This window comes from Hyperolius riggenbachi, chromosome 5 (assembly GCF_040937935.1).
Source record: "Hyperolius riggenbachi isolate aHypRig1 chromosome 5, aHypRig1.pri, whole genome shotgun sequence".
Taxonomy (NCBI): domain Eukaryota; kingdom Metazoa; phylum Chordata; class Amphibia; order Anura; family Hyperoliidae; genus Hyperolius; species Hyperolius riggenbachi.
This window is the reverse complement of record NC_090650.1, coordinates 29,832,872-29,853,188: the sequence shown is the minus strand read 5'-3', so window position 1 is coordinate 29,853,188 and position 20,317 is coordinate 29,832,872. Positions and strand designations below refer to the sequence as shown.

General features: G+C 43.8%; 1 protein-coding gene across 4 annotated transcripts in view; it reads right to left on the bottom strand.

The window, feature by feature from the left end:
- The window catches only part of SMARCC1 (SWI/SNF related, matrix associated, actin dependent regulator of chromatin subfamily c member 1), a 77,863-nt gene that overhangs the window by 35,417 nt on the left and 22,129 nt on the right, over positions 1 to 20,317 (bottom strand). For all 4 annotated transcript variants that reach the window (XM_068235301.1, XM_068235302.1, XM_068235303.1 and 1 more), the window contains exons 3-11: positions 18,110 to 18,195; positions 14,142 to 14,223; positions 11,403 to 11,495; positions 11,228 to 11,297; positions 8,745 to 8,814; positions 4,209 to 4,284; positions 3,999 to 4,124; positions 3,223 to 3,338; positions 1,971 to 2,095 (exon numbers count right to left, since the gene is read on the bottom strand). In XM_068235301.1, the coding sequence (XP_068091402.1) occupies positions 1,971 to 2,095; positions 3,223 to 3,338; positions 3,999 to 4,124; positions 4,209 to 4,284; positions 8,745 to 8,814; positions 11,228 to 11,297; positions 11,403 to 11,495; positions 14,142 to 14,223; positions 18,110 to 18,195 (844 nt within the window). The remainder of the gene's footprint in view (positions 1 to 1,970; positions 2,096 to 3,222; positions 3,339 to 3,998; positions 4,125 to 4,208; positions 4,285 to 8,744; positions 8,815 to 11,227; positions 11,298 to 11,402; positions 11,496 to 14,141; positions 14,224 to 18,109; positions 18,196 to 20,317) is intronic.

Here is a 20,317-nt window from a genome sequence, read left to right as displayed (position 1 = left end):
TACAAAAATACACGTTGTCGCATATCTATGAGTTCGTAATGCGGCAGCGCGTATTATTGAGAGGATAAGTGAGTGGCTGGGAGGGCACAGGACTGCTGCAGGGGGCTGGTAGAAGCCCCAGGTGAGTAAAACTTTTTTTCTGGCTTAAGTGAAAATACGTGAACTACTGACCTTTTTTCTGATCTCCCTCTGCCAGGAAAACTTTTATGGCTATAAGTTGCTTATCAGTGAGGTTTACTATATTCCTGACAAACGACCAATAAGACAAAAGCTGTAACGCTTTCAGGCAGCAAAACAGCCTGGTTATTAATAGGTTTTGCTCTGTATGTACACAGGTTTATCTTACGTCATATATTATGACTAACAGTGGTCTATAAACCCATATAATTTAACCATGGGAGAAGTACCGTATTTTTCGGACTATAGGACGCTCCGGACTATAAGACGCACCTAGGTTTAGAGGGCAAAAACCAGGAAAAAAAAGTAAAAACTAAATCTAGGTGCATCCATGGTCCAGGAGTGTTTTATAGACCTTCCCCCCACTAAAATGTCTCTGCCTAAATTACACTGTCCTGCTACACTAACCCCTGTTGCCCCTACAGAACACCCCCACAAACTATACTACATTACACTTCACTCCTGATGCCTCCCCCCCCCCCAGCTACACTAATCACTACAATGGCATATCAGATCTCACCAGCCTGGATGACAGCTTCTGTCGTCTGCAGTGGGAAGGTAGCAGCAGTGCGATCCCAGGTGTTTTTACTGAGCAACTTAGCAGCAGCCACTGTGATGAATGGAAATACAGGTACTCTTTGTAGGTATCCTGTCCCTTCCTCAGCCCTGTAACAGCACGATCGTCAGAGCTCCCAAGCGTCATAGCAGCTGCGATGACTGTAAATACCGGTACTCTTGGCAGGTATCCTGTCCGTTCCTCTTCCTCGTAACAGGTGCGATCCTCAGAGCTCCCAAGTGGCATAGTAGCTGCCGCTGCGATGACTGTAAATATCGTTACTCTTTGGCAGGTATCCTGTCCCTTCATCAGCCCGGGCCGTAACAGCGCGATCTTCATTGGTCTTAAGAGTCACAGCAGCTGCCGCTATAATGTCCGGGGATGCTGCGGCTTGCTGTGACAGTACGATCCCGGCAGAAATGTACGTCTTCAGCCACGCGGTATAATCCTCAGAGGCTTCCGTACTGTGCCCTGTTTACTGGCGCCCTCTCATGACACGTGCGCTGGGGTCATGAGAGGGCGCCAGTAAACAGGGCACAGTACGGAAGCCTCTGAGGATTATACCGCGTGGCTGAAGACGTACATTTCTGCCGGGATCGTACTGTCACAGCAAGCCGCAGCATCCCCGGACATTATAGCGGCAGCTGCTGTGACTCTTAAGACCAATGAGGATCGCGCTGTTACGGCCCGGGCTGATGAAGGGACAGGATACCTGCCAAAGAGTAACGATATTTACAGTCATCGCAGCGGCAGCTACTATGCCGCTTGGGAGCTCTGAGGATCGCACCTGTTACGGGGATGAGGAACGGACAGGATACCTGCCAAGAGTACCGGTATTTACAGTCATCACAGCGGCAGCTGCTATGCCCCTCAGAAACACCTAGGATCGCACTGCTGCTGCCTCCCCACCGCGGACGTCATTAGTTTACACTATGGTACAAAAGATACAAGCGCCGGGATTAGTAAAACTGCCACCTTCAGACTATAAGACGCACCCACTTTTTCTCCCCACTTTTGGTGGAGAAAAAGTGCGTCTTATAGTCCGAAAAATACGGTAACACTATTTTCACTTCAGTTTGCAATGTAAAAAAACAAAAACAAATGTGTTTTCTCAGTAGACCAGATAGAATCCCACCAGCTGAACTATGGAAAAAACGTATTTCATATTCCCATTATTTTATTTTTTAAATCCAGAAATAAGGTGGTTTGAGCAGTGCAGTCCCCAGATGCAAGTTACCGTTCTTTGGCAGCAGGACTTCCTCCATGTTGGGGACAGGGGTGGGGTCCTCCATGTCTTTGGTGAGATCCTCCTGTTCATCTTCTTCCTTCTGCCATTTCCGTCTGCCGTACAGACCGCCCTGGCTGAGGAACATTGACAGCTTATGGTTAACAAGGGATACAGCCCACCCAGCACTACAGCTACCAAGATAGCGAGACCCCGGGGATGTGGCGCAACACAACGTACAATGATCAGAGCTTTACCATGCCTCTATGGCAATGATAGAAAAAAAATTCTACAACTAAAAGCACATCAGTGCCCAACCTTAAAGAGAACCCCAGATGGGTTCTAAGAACGCTATTAGCATACAGAGGCTGGGTCTGCATATACTGCTCAGCCTCTGTTGCTATACTGATTCCCCCCCACAGGCCCACCCTGCGTTCTGCTGTGCCCCCCATAAATCATACGCCGAACTGTCGACACACACAGCGTGTCACAGCCGGCTGTTTACCTTGCATCTGTCACTCTCGCCGCTACCCCGCTTCCTCCATAGCTCCGCCCGTGTCCCTTCCCTCCAATCAGCGTTCTTAGAACCCAACTTGAGTTATCTTAAAAGCTACATACACACGCTAGACCAGGGCAGTCGGAAAATGAGCAATCAGACCGTTACAGATGAGCTAAAGACGCTGGCGCACATTTGAATTCTGCGACGGCACACATTGTTACCAAAAATGTGAAAATGAAGACCTAGAAGGGGAGACTCGCAACTCGGGAGTATTTTGAATGAATCAATCATTTGCCACCGTGCAGCACAACCAGTTAACACCAATTATCATCTGAACTAATCCGCCAGGACAATCGCTGTATTTTACCGTCGCTGGGACTTTTTTAAGACAATTCTCAGCCAACACGTCATTTCTAACAACCGTGGTCTTGCACGTGTACAGAAAAACCTTTGTGTGTTCTAAAGACTACAGATATCGCACTTCTCACATGGTGATCGACCTTCATCCACATAGATGCCACCAGTAGCTAGGGCTGTGGCGTCAGTACAAAAATCATCCGACTCCAACTACTCAGTTTATGAAACAGACTCCCGGTACTCAAAAAATGCTCAGACTCCTCGACTCCACAGCCCTGCCAGTATCCCCACCACAAAATCAGTGTAGCAACCCCCCCCCCCCCCCCCCCCCCAATCGTGTGGCGTCAGTACGGCTCCCCTAAGGACGAGCGATATTCTGCTCCACAGCGAATCACATCACACCATTACCTTCGCTTGCCGGGTTTCTTCCGGGATTCAGATGGAGTTTGCGGGGAAGGGGAGCGCTTCCTTTTTTTGGGTCCTCCGACAGATTTGCGATCTTTGCGCTCAGGACTGCGCATGGACTGGGGAAAGCACAGAAGTTTGTTTAGATTTATATTTTTTAAAATGTGAGACTTTAAAAGTGTTTACTGTGGTACCATTGCTGTAAGTTAGTCTGCATAATTGACGTGGCTTTAGCTCTGTTGCATATGGTACAGTTGCAAGACAATTTAGAACATGGGTGTCAAACAAATACAAAGTGGGCCGAAATTGCACACTGGGACCAAGTCGCAGGCTATCTATCCTCAATGTCTACTGGCCACCTTCCTTCCTTATAAAGTTCCCAGGTGGCTAATAGTCCCCCCGCCAACCCCTAATACAATTTCCTGGTGTTTAGTGGTCCTCTCTCCCCAATACCTTCCCTGATGTCTACTAACCCACTCCCCTCCCCTATACAGTTCCCTGGAATTTAGTGCTTTCCCCCTACCTCCCCATATGGCTTCCCTGGTGCTGTAGGGCTTCACCTCCAATATAGCTTTCCTGGTGGTCTAGAGTGGGCCAAACAAAATGCAAAGTGGGGAAACCAGAGTTTGCCGTGTGGTTTATAATAATATTGTCAGTTTTGAGTTTGACAACGGTAACAAGTGCTGCGGCCCGGAAGGGAATAGTTCGGGCATTGTGAAGTCTAGCTGTTTTGACAGTTGCATTTCCTTTCCTCTGGTCTGAGGCAGATTATTTCCTACCTCATCATTCTTTAAGGAGATCCTCTGGCGAAAAGTGATGCCTTTCTTATTCTCATCCACCTCATAGTCCTCCTCATTCATCCACTCATTGAACAGGTCGGTGTCTAGCAGCCACTTGGCGTGAACCTGGAACAAGTCACATTATTACAAGGCGGTCCAGCCTTATCAGGCCGCAGCCTTATCAGGAAGCAGAACGAATATTTGTCTTACTTTCCAGGGTTTTTCTGCAATTGGTGGATCTTCCACTTCAGCATCGAGATCTGTGACTGGTATCCAGGAATCGTAGCTGAAGGAGAGAGAACCAGTCACTAAGCAATAACAAATTGGTTATTAACCACATTAGCCTTAGCTACAGTATATCTATGCCCTCTGTGACTACAGGCAAGCCACGGGTAGCAGATATAGGTCTTGTAGCTGAAGCACAGCTGTGAATGATTGGGCAGACATGCCCAGTGCTATCTGCTGCAGCATTAATTGGTGCAAAGGAACAAACGTTCCACGAGCAAAATAGATTCATTTTCACCCTCATTTTTACCATGAAAATTACTTTCTCAGTTCAAAGTGAAAAGTACATAATGCAGCAAAAACCACCTACAGTATAATTAAATATCACCATAAATTATAGGAACGTCATTTAGGTTTTGTTAAAAACAGCTCAAACTTTGTGGTTTTATCTACAGTAGCGCTTTATATTTTTTTTTTTAAAGTGAACCGAGCACCTTTTTTTCACTCAGGACATTTCTATAGCACATGAAAAATATATACCGACTATCTGTTTCATTATTAAAATAAACTTTAATTTTACCTTGTATTTTACATTCAAAGTTGTTAAATTGGCCTGTTTGAGCAGACCTGCCGACCGTCCCCATCCGCAGAAAGTTCAGGAACCTCTAATTGTTTTATTGAGCTAATTACCAAGAGGTAAACCATGCCTTTCATCAGCAAAGAGGGTGAATAATTAGGAGTGTGTTTTCAAAGCCATGCTTTGAAAACCACACTCCTAATTATTCACCCTCTTTGCTGATGAAAGGCATGGTTTACCTCTTGGTAATTAGCTCAATAAAACAATTAGAGGTTCCTGAACTTTCTGCGGATGGGGACGGTCGGCAGGTCTGCTCAAACAGGCCAATTTAACAACTTTGAATGTAAAATACAAGGTAAAATTAAAGTTTATTTTAATAATGAAACAGATAGTCGGTATATATTTTTCATGTGCTATAGAAATGTCCTGAGTGAAAAAAAAGGTGCTCGGTTCACTTTAAACTGAAATTGGTAAAACTGATAACTAATGTATTATATATATATATATATATATATATATATATATATATATATATATATATATATATAGATATATATATATAGATATATATATATAGATATATATATATAGATATATATATAGATATATATATATATAGATATATATATATATAGATATATATAGATATAGATATATATAGATATATATAGATATATATATATATAGATATATATATATATATATATATATATATATATATATATATATATATATATATATATATATATATAGATATAGATATAGATATAGATATATATATATATATATATATATATATATATATATATATATATATATATATATATATATATATATATATATATATATATATATATAGATATAGATATAGATATATATAGATATAGATATATATATATATATATATATAGATATATATATATATATATATAGATATATATATATATATATATATATATATATATATATAGATATATATATATATATATATATAGATATATATATATATATATATATATATATATAGATATATATATATATATATATATATATATATAGATATATATATATATATATATATAGATATATATATATAGATATATATATATATATATATATATATATATATAGATATATATATATATATATAGATATAGATATATATATAGATATATATATATATAGATATATATATAGAGATATATAGATATATATATAGATAGATAGATAGATATATATATATATATATAGATATATATATATAGATATATATATATATAGATATATATATATATATATATAGATATAGATATATATATTTTTTTTTTTCTCAATTACAATTCATTCGAAACAAAAATGGTCTTGGGGAAGAAATGCCACCCAATGAAAGTCTAGTTTGTCAGCACCACAGTTCACACTTCTGACTGATGCACAGATTATACACTTGAGAGAACGGATTATTAAAAAAAAAAAAAAAAATATTGGCTAGTGCGTTTAAAGGGACACTGAAGTGGAAAATAAATCTAATGATAGAATGAATTGGTTGTGTAATATGCATAATTAACCACTTCAGGACGAGAGCAACTTTCACATATCAGCGCTGCTCCCATTCATTCACCAATAACTTTATTACTTCTTATCACACCTAAATGATCTATATTTTTTTTTTTAGGACAAATTAGGCTTTTAGCATGTGATAATTTTGTTTAGTATTTACATTATTTTCTATGCCTTTTAAATGGAAAATAAGGGGGGGAAAATAGAAAAAAAAAAAAACTATTTCTCCATTTACATTTACTATAAGTTAAACTCACAAATTGTATTTGCTTTTTCATCCTGGTTATTAAAAAAACATTTAGATTTTGTTCCTAGAACAATGTATGATGACATTGTATTTGGAAAGAAAGGTGTGTGTTCTTTTTATTTTTATCTTGCTCACCTTATTTGCAAAAATAATAGTAATATACCCTCATGGCATACATATTTGAAAAGCCATGTTCCTAAGGTAACAATTATTTTTTCTTTTATATTCTGTAACTGTTATTTTACAAGTCTTATTTTGGTACAGAATATGCGAAAACGTAATTGCTTTTGATTCAGTTTGTGACAAAAAAAAAAAAAAAAAAAAAAAAAAAAAAAAGAATACACAAGACATGGGCCTTACCCCTAAAACTGTGTAAACTATTCTACTAATCACGGTTTAAAATGTTACCACGTCTCATATTTTTCTTATAACTTTCCCAAGTTTAATCAGAATTTTGAAAATTAATTTTTATGTTTTGATGGAGTTTGTCCCTACCTATTATTTATGTGACGGGAGTCCAAGCTGTAAAACGCACCAAAATGTATTCTACAACCAGTCATGGTTAAAACGATACCACACGTGCCATATTTCGTAACAAACACTGGACGTATATATACATCCTTTGTCATGAAGTGGTTAATAGAACATTAGTAGTATTAGTAGGAAAGAAAATAGCGTCATTTTTATTTTCAGGTATACCAGTATAGCTTTTTTTTTTTTTTTAAATTAACATTGCATCATTCTCTAATAATTGCAGTTTCCACAATACACTCAGCATTTTAAATGATTTTACAGAGCAGGCTAATGACCCATTGAACTTTTCTCTGCAGCAAAACCATAAACAGAACAAACAGGTTTTATTTCTTAATTGTACTACACATACAAATTATATCTTAAGTTTATTTTCACTTCAGATTCCCTTTAAAATCTCAAGGTGCCCATACACTAGGTGATATTCCTCTGGAGATTTGATAACTGTGATAAACTCTGGCGAGTACTGATGCCCCAACATGGCACCAGATTGTAATTGGGATCGATTTCTAGTTGATATTACAGACATGAAGGTCTTTGTGGTGACCCAGAGTGGTCAGAAGGGGGTGAACGAGGGAATGGCAGTATCTGTACAGGCATGCTATAGTGACTGCTCCTCCTTCCCTCAGCTGCCCCCCTGCTCATACTGCTCTCCCTGCTACCCATACAGATTAGCACAGTGGAGTCAAACTCACTCACCTAACAGCGCAGGAGATTTGGGCGCAGCTGGGACCACCATAGGCCGTAATGGGAATTAAAGAGAGTGTGTCGCTTGGTGAGTAATTTGGGCACCATTAAAAAAAGAGCACAGATTACTATAAAAACACTAATTCGCCCGCCAGCAACAGCTGGAATCAGAGTTACATCTCTACTATCCCCTGGAGGGGAAATAGCAATTAACGCCGCCGAGACTTGAGCAGGGTGAGCAGATTATCAGCTTTACCCTGCGCTTAAATCTCCCGGCAGCTGATTCCTATGTATGCGGCGTGCTCCTTCCTGTTTTATCCTGTAATTCCTGTGCCCATACTCCGCTACCCAGCATGCACATGCCGCCGGTCCCTGGGGTGACCTTAGCAAACAGGAAGTAGTGCGCCTTCAGGAGAAGCAAATGCGACTTTGCTCTAACACTCAGCAGGCGTGCTGGGAAGAGCACCATTAGCAGGAGGGACACCTGGGGGAATTGTCAGTCATTGATTTAATAGATTTTATGCTAAAAGGGCTGTGGAAAGCACAAGGTGAGTAAAGCTCATTTCTTTAAATTTCCCTGATGACTCCTTTAAAAAATCGATGCGCAGTGTGTGGCAGTAATAGATCCGCTCTGGGCACGTCGGGAGAAAGTCTGCCAGTGTATAGCAGGCTTTAGTAAGAGCCTCAGTGCTTCAATTGAATGGGCTTTTCAAAAATAGATAAGCTAGCTTCAATTTGGAAAGCACAATTTCAAAAGACACAAAAATGTGGCTAAAGTCTGAAACGGTCACCACTGCCAGCCAATAGGGGAGAAGGAAACTTTGTGGTCATTATAATTTTACAAGTTTCAAAAAGAACAGTCGCAATAGAGGCGTGGCCATCATGTCCCGCCTGTAGTGAGGGATGCTGGTTATCTGCTCACCTGTCCGGGTGATACCCCCAGTGCACCAGGACCTGCTTATCCTTCTTTAACACGGGTCTCAGCCACTCATCTGCAAGAAGAAAGCACAAATTAAGCAGGAGAAGTTATCAGGCTTCTAACAGAATACACAGTATCCCAATGTGCAGTTATGTTTAACTTTATGTGAAAAATGTAATGCTATGACTGCTACTAACCACTAGAGGGACTATATATAAACCAACCACATGTGGACTACAACATGGAACAAAATCAGTAACTAAGCAACCAGTAGGGGTAGCATAAGGACTACATCATTAATCCAGCAGGACTAAAGTGCACAGGAGACTCTGGAGAGCTCAGGAAGGATGCACAGAGTGGTGATCTAAAGGTCCATTCCCACTTTTTTTTTTCGCCGACCGGTGATTCCACGATAAATGATTGTTTCCGCAATCTCATGACCACCATTTGGCGAAGCGCAGTGACAGCGACCGTCACATCAGATCCTTAAAGTGTACCAGACATCTGAAAAGAAGACTGGCTCAGTCAGGCCCAGTCCAGGTCTACCGTGCATGCGTGGGAGGACCAGACTGGACCCGACTGAGCCTGTTACTGGGCTGATTGTGGTTGAATGCAGACCGCGGGAGGACGGTGTGGGATTCATGCGTGTTTATGCTGCTGGAGGAAGCTGCAGGCGAGTGTAAAAAAACTTTTCAGATCTCTGGTTTACTTAAAGAGAAAAGTTCCCCTGGGGGGTACTCACCTCGGGAGGGGGAAGCCTCAGGGTCCCAATGAGGCTTCCCCCCTCCCCTGTAGCTGCAGGCAGTCCAGCGCTGGCTCCCCCGAAGCGTCCCGCAATCCTCACTCGACAAGCCTGACGAGTGCAGATTTATTTACCTTCCCTGGCTCCAGCGGGGGCGCTGTTGTGGCTCTCAGCACGGAGATAGGCGAAAATAGCCGATCTCCGTTGGGTCCGCTCTACTGCGCAGGAGACTTGCGCCTGCGCAGTAGAGCAGCCTGACAGTGATCGGCTATTTCCGCCTATCTTCAAGAGGAGAGCCGATACTGCGCCTGCGCTGGAGCCGGGAAGGTAAACATTTACATTCCCTCAGTTTGGGGAGCTTTATCGCCACCGCCGTGGGACCGAGGAGACGGGGGAAGCCTCAATAGGATCCGGAGACTTCCCCCACCCCAGGGGAGGTTTTTTTCATTACAGGATTTCTTTAAAGATTGACGACTACCACAAAAAGTACAGCAATCGTTTGACTTCCCATTCACGCCAGTCATGTATTCCCGTGAGTAGAAAGATGGATCAAGGAATCTCGATTGTCCAGAGTAGTCGCTGTGATGGTCCTCGATCCGCCTTCAGGTGAGTATTCAGCTTTAAGGTGCCCATATACTACACAATGTTCCCTAGCAGGTATCTGCTGTGCCAGTACTCTGCAGAGGCCACTAGGGAGCAGTATAGCTGGGAGAAAGGGAGAGTTGGAGCAGGTAGAGACAGCCAAGCAATGGGCATTGCTTAGAAGGCATTATCCGGCCCTGGTACACCTCTATTCAGGTGTGCTTTAAAGGATACAAGAGCGCAAATCTTTTTGAGACGCGGGAAGAGCAGGCATATACTGTTACCTGTGCTGATGCTACCACTATCCCCATTCTCCTCTCAGTTCTCTGTAACTCGCCTAAAAGCCACCCGGTATCCTCTTCCGGTGAGACAGGTCGGAACTGCGCAGGCGGCAGGCTGCGAGCGTCCTACAGTGCGTGCCCATGACAGGGAACGCAGAGTGTATAACAATGCGCATGATGTAGTGACGTCATACGCATGCATACTGTGCTCCCGGCCAAGGCACACACAGCCCAGCCGTCGCCTGCGCAGCAAGTCCCGACTCGGCCGACCATAAGAGGTTTGGGGGGTCTTTTAGGTGCGCTAAGGGAGGCTGAGAGAACGGGGGAGAGGTAGACATCAGTACAGGTAACAGTATATGCCTGCCCCCCCTTTCTCAAAAAGATTTGAGCTCTGGTATAAAGGATACCCGAGGTGACGTGTGACATAATGAGATAGATGTGTAGGTACAGTGCCCAGCACACAAATAACTATGCTGTGTTCCTTTTTTTTTTTCCCTTTCTCTGCCTGAAAGAGTTAAATATCAGGTATGTAAGTGGCAGTTCCTGTCCGAGTCAGGACTGAGTCAGACTACAGTGGGACCCTCATTGATAAGAAATTACAACTATAAAACACTTTACTAGCAGAAAATGGCTTCTGAGAGGAGGAAAGATAAAAGATCAATAGTTCATAGATTTTAGTTCTGGCATACTTCAATGAATGTGTCATTGAGGAAAAAAAAAAAAAAAAAAAACCTGTAAGAACTTAAAAAGTAGATTTAAATATAAAATAAAACCGTGGAATCTTAAAAAGTCATTTTTAGGAGGAGGACAGATACAATTGTTTATTTCATTAGTTTATTTTCGCCTCGGGTGTGCTTTAAGCCAAGACTTTCTTTACTTACCGTCATCCAATGAGGTAGGAATAGGGTAGACATGGTGGGAGGCTTTTGTCTTTTCTTCTGTAATTGTACCCTGGGGAACAGATCAAGTTGTAGAACTCAGAATGAATCTTTTAAACAGCCATCTCTTCTCAACCAGGAAAAAAAAAAACAAAAACAACAAAAAAAAAAAACATACCTGACGACGCTTCATAATGTCTTTCAGTTTGTTGGCTAATTTCAGCTCAATTTCTGAGACGAGGTAGACTGTGGGTCTGCTCAGACAGTTATTCTGCAAACGAAAACCAGGAGAATTAACCACAATTAAGTCACTGTGGTTCCAAACTTTGAAAATGGTTCAGAGATCTAAACCTCCTTCATGGGCCAATTACAGTAAGTAGGTCATTTAAAATCTAACTTGCAAACAATCAGAAACACAAACAGCACTCTCCCTTAGCAATGCAACCAGTTGAATGGCAAAACACTGCTAAAAGTAAAGGTGCGTACACACGCACTACAGAAGCAAACGACGGGTCCGTCGGACCCTCCCGCTGGGCGGACTTTCAGCAGACTGTAGTGCGTGTGTACGCACTGTCGGCGGACTGATAAGGCTGTTCCTGAACGATCCACTCGGCAGATCGTTCAGGAACAGCCTTATCAGTCCTCCAGTGCGTACACACGCACTACAGTCTGCTGAAAACCCGCCCAGTGGGAGGTGCCGACGGACCCATCGTTGGCTGCTGTAGTGCGTGTACACGCACCTTAAGTCTAAAGTAATTGGGAATTTAAAAATATCTACTGACCATGCCAAAGCAAGTGAATAGAAACATTTTGAGTGAGGAAAAGTAAAGTGCAGTCCTGAGTTTACAAGGTTACGAGGGCCAGGCTGCTTTTGACTGTAAAATTTCAAAAGACAAGTACACAAGAACAAAGTCAAGCAACAGACAAAGCTGCAATCTGGCAGAGAGCAAATATGAATCAGCACTGAGAAGAAAGAATGCAAACTCATTCAAATGTCCCTTGAGAACCGTTGGCTATGACAGCACTTCATTTCCAAACGCGTATTAATGTTTATTAGAGCAAGTAGGAAGACAATTCGGGTGCACTTTAAAGGGGAACTGAAGAGAGAGGTATATGGAGGCTGCCATGTTTATTTCCTTTTAAGCAATACCAGTTGCCTGGCAGCCCTGCTGATCCTCTGCCTCTAATACGATTAGCCATAGCCCCTGAACAAGCATGCAGCAGATCAGGTGTTTCAGACTTTAAAGTCATATCTGACAAGACTAGCTGCATGCTTGTTTCTGGTGTTATTCAGATACTACTGCAGAGAAATAGACCAGCAGGGCAGCCAGGCAACTGGTATTGATTAAAAGGAAACAAATATAGCAGCCTCCGTACGCCTCTTACTTCAGTTCCCCTTTAAAAGGGAACCTGAAGCTTCTCCCAGCCCACTGCAGCTCTCCTTTGCTGGTGCAGTTATTCTGCGATGCTCCTGTCACCCCCCTTTCAGCTGGACAACTTGGCGAGTTGGCAGCCTGTGAGCATGCGTCCTTGATCGCGCTCCCATTGCCAGGAGTGTTCTGCACATGCGCAGTAGTTTTTTCCGTCCATGGGAATACGATAGGGAGGCACGTGGACCGCATGTCCAACTGAAAGAGGGGTGCTGCGGGGGACTGGAGGATCGCTCAGTGATGGCGCAGGCACAGGATGGCTGCAGGGTGTTGGGAGAAGCCCCAAGTAAGTTAAAGCGGACCCAAACCAAACTTATTTTTAATTCAAAATATTTAGTTGCACCACTCTGACACATACAAAGATAAATAAAGACTCCTTCAAGCCTATGAGCATTTCAGTGCATGCTTTTCGCCCTTCTCTTTTTACAACTAGGGTTATACAGGTGGCAGCCATTACTTCTGAGCTTAGTAGGTTTTAGATCATGGGTGCGTTTGTCATCAGCTACCCTCCCTCACAGGGATGTCTATATGAAATCTCACACAAGGTGAGATCACCTCCCCTGTGACATCATCAGTAGCAGCCTGTTTTGTTTTTTTTATCTCCTCCACCAGTCTGCCGGGTTCTGTCCTGGAAATATGAAAGGAAGGGAGGGGTTCCTCCAATAAATGTCAAATATTTTAGATTTGTCATCATGCAGCTGAAAAAAGGCTGCTATTATTATAATTTAGAAAATAGATTTTATTTCTGAAATCTTACATTTTTAATTTGGGTCCACTTTAAGTTGTTTTTTCCCCCCCTTAAAGAGGAACTGTAACGGCAAAACATCCCCTGGGGGGTACTCACCTCGGGTGGGGGAAGCCTCCGGATCCTAATGAGGCTTCCCACGCCGTCCTCCGTCCCTCGGGGGTCTCGCTGCAGCCCTCCGTACAGCCGTGACGTAATATTTACCTTCCCGGCTCCTGCGCAGGCGCTCTGACGGCTGTCGGCTCCGAAGTAGGCGGAAATACCCGATCGCCGTCGGGTCTGCTCTACTGTGCAGGCGCAAGTTTCCGGCACCTGCGCAGTAGAGCGGACCCGACGGAGATCGGGTATTTCCGTGTAGTTCGGAGCCGAAAGCAGCCACAGCGCCCCCGCTGGAGCCAGCAAAGGTAAATATTGAACTGACAGTCGGGCCTGTCGCCGGCTGTTCGGAGGGCTGCAGCGAGACCCCCGTGGGACAGAGGACGGCGTGGGAAGCCTCATTAGGATCCCGAGGCTTCCCCCACCCGAGGTGTGTACCCCCCAGGGGATGTTTTTAAAGTTACAGAGTCTCTTTAAGGTTTTCCCACATAGCGAGAAAAGCATTGCCGCATCAGTTCTCTCATCCTGGCAAGTTATATCATCCTAATCATTATCTACTGTCTCACATGCACTGACAGGAATTAAGAATTTTGTAGGAGAGATATCACAAGACAGATCGCCAACAGCAGGTCTCCACCAGCCTCACCTGTACCAGTGTCTTCTCAATAGCCATAAACATCTCCACATTGCGGTCCATCCTGGAGGGATTCTGCAGATCAAACCTTCTCCTGTGGGGGGCGACATCAGACGCCATCACTTTAGCATCCTGCAAACTTTTTCTACTATACGAGAAATTGTAAGTAGCCAATAAACCATGATGTGCTAAGCTGACATCACAGACACGAGAGGAATGCTCTCCAAAAAGGTACACAAAAATAAAAAGAAGAAAGTTTAGAATGGAGTTTATTACAATAAAGTCCCAGTTATCCGGATCGCAAGTAATGAGCACAAATCTCTGGCAGTAATCACAGTGGTGAAGGCCGACTTCTTAGGCTGTTAGTGGGCTCAGCTGGGTTCCACGGCTCCCCTAAGGTCAATATACCTTCAGTTACTGTATTTTAACCCCTTGGCAACCGCATCACGCCGATGGGCGTGGACGCAGTGCCAGCCCTGCCTAACGCCGATCTGCGTAAAGTCCTGGGGCGGGGATTTGCATGAGATTGTGCGCGAGTTCCGCTCCGCCATCAGTCTCACAGCTAGGAGACTGTTAGACGGCGAAACGCCATATTTTTACATAGTGCAATCTACGGCAGCGCTGTACTGGGGACAGCCATGTGACGCGGCTGTCCCCCTGGGAGGCAAGAAGACAATCAGCTGTCATAGGCTGATGCCTATGACATCTGATCACACTGATTGGCTGGTGGGGAAGGGAGGGAGTGTTCTAAAAATAAAAGAAAAAATGGGGAAATGTATATTTAAAAAAGGAAACATATTTATGAACAAACATCCCAGGAGGGATCAGAGCCCACCAACAGGAAGCTCTGTTGGTGGGCAGAAAGGGGGGGGGGGGGGGGGAGAATCACTTGTGTGCCGAGTTGTACGACCGTGCAGCGAGGCCTTAAAGCTGCAGTGGCCTAATTAGCAAAAAATGGCCTGGTCCTTAGGGGGGTTTAAGCCCGTGGTTCTTAAGTGGTTAACATTTAATATACAGTACATGATATGTATATATAGAGTGGGGTATAGTAGACAAGACAACACTGTGCTTTTCTCCTGGTGGACTCAAAGTGGCAGAGCTGCAGCCACTAGGATGCCCGTTATAGGAAGAAGCTGTGTTAGGCCCGATGCACACCAAAACCCAATAGCAGATCCGCAAAATGTTAGCAGATTTTTAAACCCTTTTATTTTTTTGAGGCGTTTTGCGGATTGCTGCTGCGGATTTTAGTGTAGCATATTTCATATATTGTTACAGTACAGCTGTTACTGAACAGCGTCTAACAAAAACGCCTGGCAAACTGCTCTGATCTGCTGTTTTTCAGAGCGGTTTGCTTTTTCCTATACTTAACATTGAGGCACAAACGCCTCCGCAATCCAAAAAATGCCTCACCCCGGGAGGATTTGTTTCAGCAAAACGCCTCCCGCTCTGGTGTGACCCACCCCTTTGATATACATTACCCTAGCGTATCCGCAGCTGCAAGCGGATCTGTAAACGCTCAAAAAGCCGCTCGGTGTGCCTCAGCCCTTAGGGAGTCTTGCACAAGGTCTCCTTACTGAATAGGTCATGGCTTACTGTACAGGAAGAGCAGAGATTCAAACCCTGGTCTCCTGTGTCAGAGGCAGAGCCCTTAGGGAGTCTGAAGCAGATTAAAAAAAAAAAAAAAAAAAAAAAAAAAAAAAAACTACTGATACTTACCTAAGGAGAGGTAAGGCTCTGGGGTCTTATAGAGGCTTCCCATTCTCCTTGTTCCCCCGCAGGCTCGCCCTTTTGCAGTCTACGGCCGTTCGGTTTTTCTCTTCCACGTTGAGTGTCCTTCGGAAGCATTTAGGCTTCCCGAAGATGGACTGCTCTGTACTGCGCATGCGCCCTCTCGCACAGTACAGAGCCAATGGTCTTCGGAAGCCCGAGTGCGTCCGAAGATTGACAAAGTCTCCTGTGGCGGGAGATTCAAAAGGAGGAGCCTGCGGGGAACGAGGAAATCTACAGGAGGGCTCTATAGGACCGATTTTTTTTTCTTTTTTTTAAATCGGCTTCAGACTTATTTTAACCAGTACACAGTCTGTACTGTATTAGCTAGGCCTATTTTTAACATGGAGTCTCATGCAACCAGAAAGCACACTTTTCCAGGATCAGCCGATCCCCATCGCTGCCAGATACCTGAGACTCCACTGTGCCATTTATTAGCCAATTGGCCTTCTTTAAAGGGGAACTGAAGTAAGAGGTATCCGGAGGCTGCCATATTTATTTCCTTTTAATCAATACCAGTTGCCTGGCAGCCCTGCTGGTCTATTCCTCTGCAGTAGTATCTGAATAACACCAGAAACAAGCATGCAGCTAGTCTTGTCAGATCTGACTTTAAAGTCTGAAACACCTGATCTGCTGCATGCTTGTTCAGGGGCTATGTCTAATAGTATTAGAGGCAGAGGATCAGCAGGGCTGCCGGGCAACTGGTATTGCTTAAAAGGAAATAAACATGGCAGCCTCCATATACCTCTTACTTCAGTTCCCCTTTAACCAGTTCGGCCTATCTGGACGAGCTTCCTCGTCCAGATAGGCACTGGTGCTGCCGCCGGCTCGCGCAATCGGGCGCGCCCCCGCGCGTGCTCCCGCTGCCCGCCGCTAGCCTCCCGATCAGTGAATGGGAATATAATTCCCATTCACCGATCTAACTTCCCCGCAGAAATACCGACGCTTTCTCTCCAGAGAGCGCGGTATTTCTGCCCCCAGGAAACAACTCAGCATTTTAGTTCCTAGATGCGAGCTGGTTCGCATCTAGGACTTTTTTCACTGTGGCCATCTTGTGGCCAAATAGTAAACTGCACCCACATACATTTTTGATTAAAAAAAAATATTATTTTACATTTAAAATTAGCAGTTTCCCTCCCACACCAAAAATTACCCACATACACTTTTATTAAAAAAAAAAAAAACAACATAAATAGTTACCCAAGGGTCTGAACTTTTTAAATATGCATGTCAAGAGAATATGTTATTGTATTATTTAAAATTATAAGCTTATAAATAGTGATGGACGCAAATTGAAAAAATGCACCTTTATTTCTAAATGAAATATCGGCACCATAAATTGTGATAGGGACATCGTTTAAATGGTGTAATAACCGGGACAGATGGGCAAATAAAATACATGTGTTTTAATTACGGTAGCGTATATTAATTTCAAACTATAATGGCCAAAAACTGAGAAATAATGATTTTTTTCCGTTTTTTTCTTATTCTTCCTGTTAAAATGCATTTACAGTAAAGTGGCTCTTAGCAAAATGTATCACCCACAGAAAGCCTAATTGGTGGCGGAAAAAACAAGCTATAGATCAATTCATTGTGATAAGTAGCAATAAAGTTATAGGCGAATGAATGGGAGGTGAACGTTGCTCGGATGCATGAGATTTTCGGCACTGCGGCGCTGAACTGGTTAAAGAGACTCTGAAGCAAACAAAAATTGCTATTTTTACCTGTTCGTTTGCTTCAGAAGTCTCAGATGTAAACCGCCACATAACGAGGGCTTTAGACCCCCCAAATCCCGGGGCAAATATCCACGACCATCTTGGTCGGGGATTGTGCTGCCCTGAGAGGCAGAGCTTTCAGCTGCAGCTCTGCCTCTCCTGATGTCAATCGCTGCGGATCTCCGCCCCTCTCTGTGAAGGAAGAGTGAGAGGAGCGGGGAGAGGCGGCGATCGACATCAGGAGAGGCAGAGCTTTCAGGAAGCGCCGGCCAAATTGCCCCCCGGGGATTTGGGGGTTCTAAAGCACTCATTTTGCGGCGGAGATGCGGCGGTTTACATATAATGAGTGTACTGAATCGAACTAGGAGGTAAAAATAGCAATTCTTATTCGCTTGAGTCTCTCTTTAAACTAATTATAGAAACTTTGCTCAGTTTGGCAGGAATTCAGCTACAGCAGTCATTTCGCTTTAAAACAAAACAGAAGAATTCTAGCCATACCATCCCTGGTCGCTCCGGTGTTTGTACGCTGCCCCCAGGATGTGGCACAGAGCACCGCCCGCTTTGAAATCCAAGAAGCACTTCATCTAAAAAGAGGAAAAAAATATATATACATATTGAGGCCTATGGAGGTCAGAAGATTTTCTATTGCGCTCCCTCATCTGCTGCCAGTGGCAATTCAACCAAGGTTAATTCTAAATCAGGACAACAACAAAAACAACCCCCACTGTGTACAGCACATGCACCTTGCAATGGTAAGATCCCCAGTGAGGAAACCAGAGCTGTGGGGTTGGTACAATAATCTGACTCAGTTTATAAAACCACCGACTCAGACTTCGGCTCCAGGTACCCAAATATTGCTGGGACTCCTCAACTCACTCACTTCACAGCCATGGAGGAAACTATCTGCACGGTGTTTATACGTTCTCCCCGTGTTTGCATGGGTTCCCCTCTGAAGCACCCACATTTTCATAGTCCCAAAACACACAGGTAAGTAAACAGATTCACCCCAAAATCAGCCTTATGCTGAGAATACACAGTTCGTTTCCGCCGTGCGTTTCTGCGTTCAGTCATTTTTGCTGCTCAATTCTGCAATCAATTCTCTTATCTTCCGCCTGTTTTTCTCATCCTTTTCCATTCACTTCTATCAGAAATCGAGCAGCTAAAGAATCGAAAGGGAAATCGGACATGTCGGAAATTATCTAACCATCTGCCTCAAAAACGAACTGTGTATTCCCAGCATTAGTCTACAATACAGACAACATAGGAGGGGTACTATGGGAGGGATTCAATTGTAAACTCCTCTAGGATCAGTCAGTAACATGACTATGTACTCACGCAAAGTGGAAGAACTCTGGTCTGCACTATCGAAATACATAAACTCAACAGTCATGGCAGTGGGGGAGGGGAGGTCCCTTAATGGGCATAAAGACTAGTTTGTGTTAAGTGGCCTTACCACATTGGACTTAAAGGACTTACGAGCTGAAATAAAAAAAAAAACAAAAGTTAATTACCTTAGTGCACTATTATGCTGGGTGCACACTGATTTTCTGGTCGATTTACTGTCAGATCGATTATTTCCAACATGTCTGATTTGCTTTTCGATCGTTTTCCGAGCATTTTCCGATCGATTTCCGTGCACTTTAATAGGAAATCGATCGGAAAATGCTCGGAAAACGATCGAAAAGCAAAAACGAACATGTTGGAAATAAACGATCTGACAGTAAATCGACCAGAAAATCTCAGTGTGTACCCAGCATTAAAGCTCTGTGTAGACGATCTGTGCCTCCCTTGTAGTTTCCAGACCCTCTGTTATCTTAATCCTTTTATCATTACAGGCCCTGACCCAGCCCAGGGTCGCCTTATCTCTGTGCACTGCAATCGCTGCTTTAAAATCCCTCTGCCTGCTTAGCTCAAAGAGACGGCTGGCTTGCCGTGAAATCAGTCATGTGGGCGGTCATGTGGTGACGCCCACATGATTTATGACTCAGTGTACAGAGTGACGATGGGCTGCGATCCTACGCAGCAACGTCTCTTTGAGCTAAGCAGGCAGAGGGATTTTAAAGCAGCGATTGTAGTGCACAGAGATAAGGCGACCCTGGGCTGGGTCGGGGCCTGTAATGATAAAAGGATTAAGATAACAGAGGGTCTGGAAACTACAAGGGAGGCACAGATCGTCTACACAGAGCTCTTAAGCCCCATCTACACTATGGGACATTACAGCGATCCGGCGCCTCTTCCGCGTGCCCGCCGCGTCCCCGCTCGCGCGCCGGCATCAATACCCGCTCAATTCCCGCGCCGCGCATCTTCCGCTCGATTCCCTGCCATTGTCCCCTAGCGGGGAGCGAGCAGGGAATCGGCGGAAGCAAGATCCGTCCTGTTGGATCTTATCAATCGAGCCGCATTAGCGGCTCGATTAATAAGGAGCATCGCGGCCGCATCTACGTGTGTAGATGCGGCTTAATAGTGCACTAAGGTAATTAACTTTTTTTTTTTTTTATTTCAGCTCGCAAGTCCTTTAAAAAGAGGAACTGTTGTGAAAATCTTAAAATTTAAAAACACATACAAATAAGAAGTACATTTCTCCCAGAGTAATAATGAGCCATAAATTACTTTTCTCCTATGTTGCTGTCACGTACAGTAAGTAGTAGAAATCTGACATTACCGACAGATTTTGGACTAGCCCATCTTCTCATAGGTGGGTTCTCA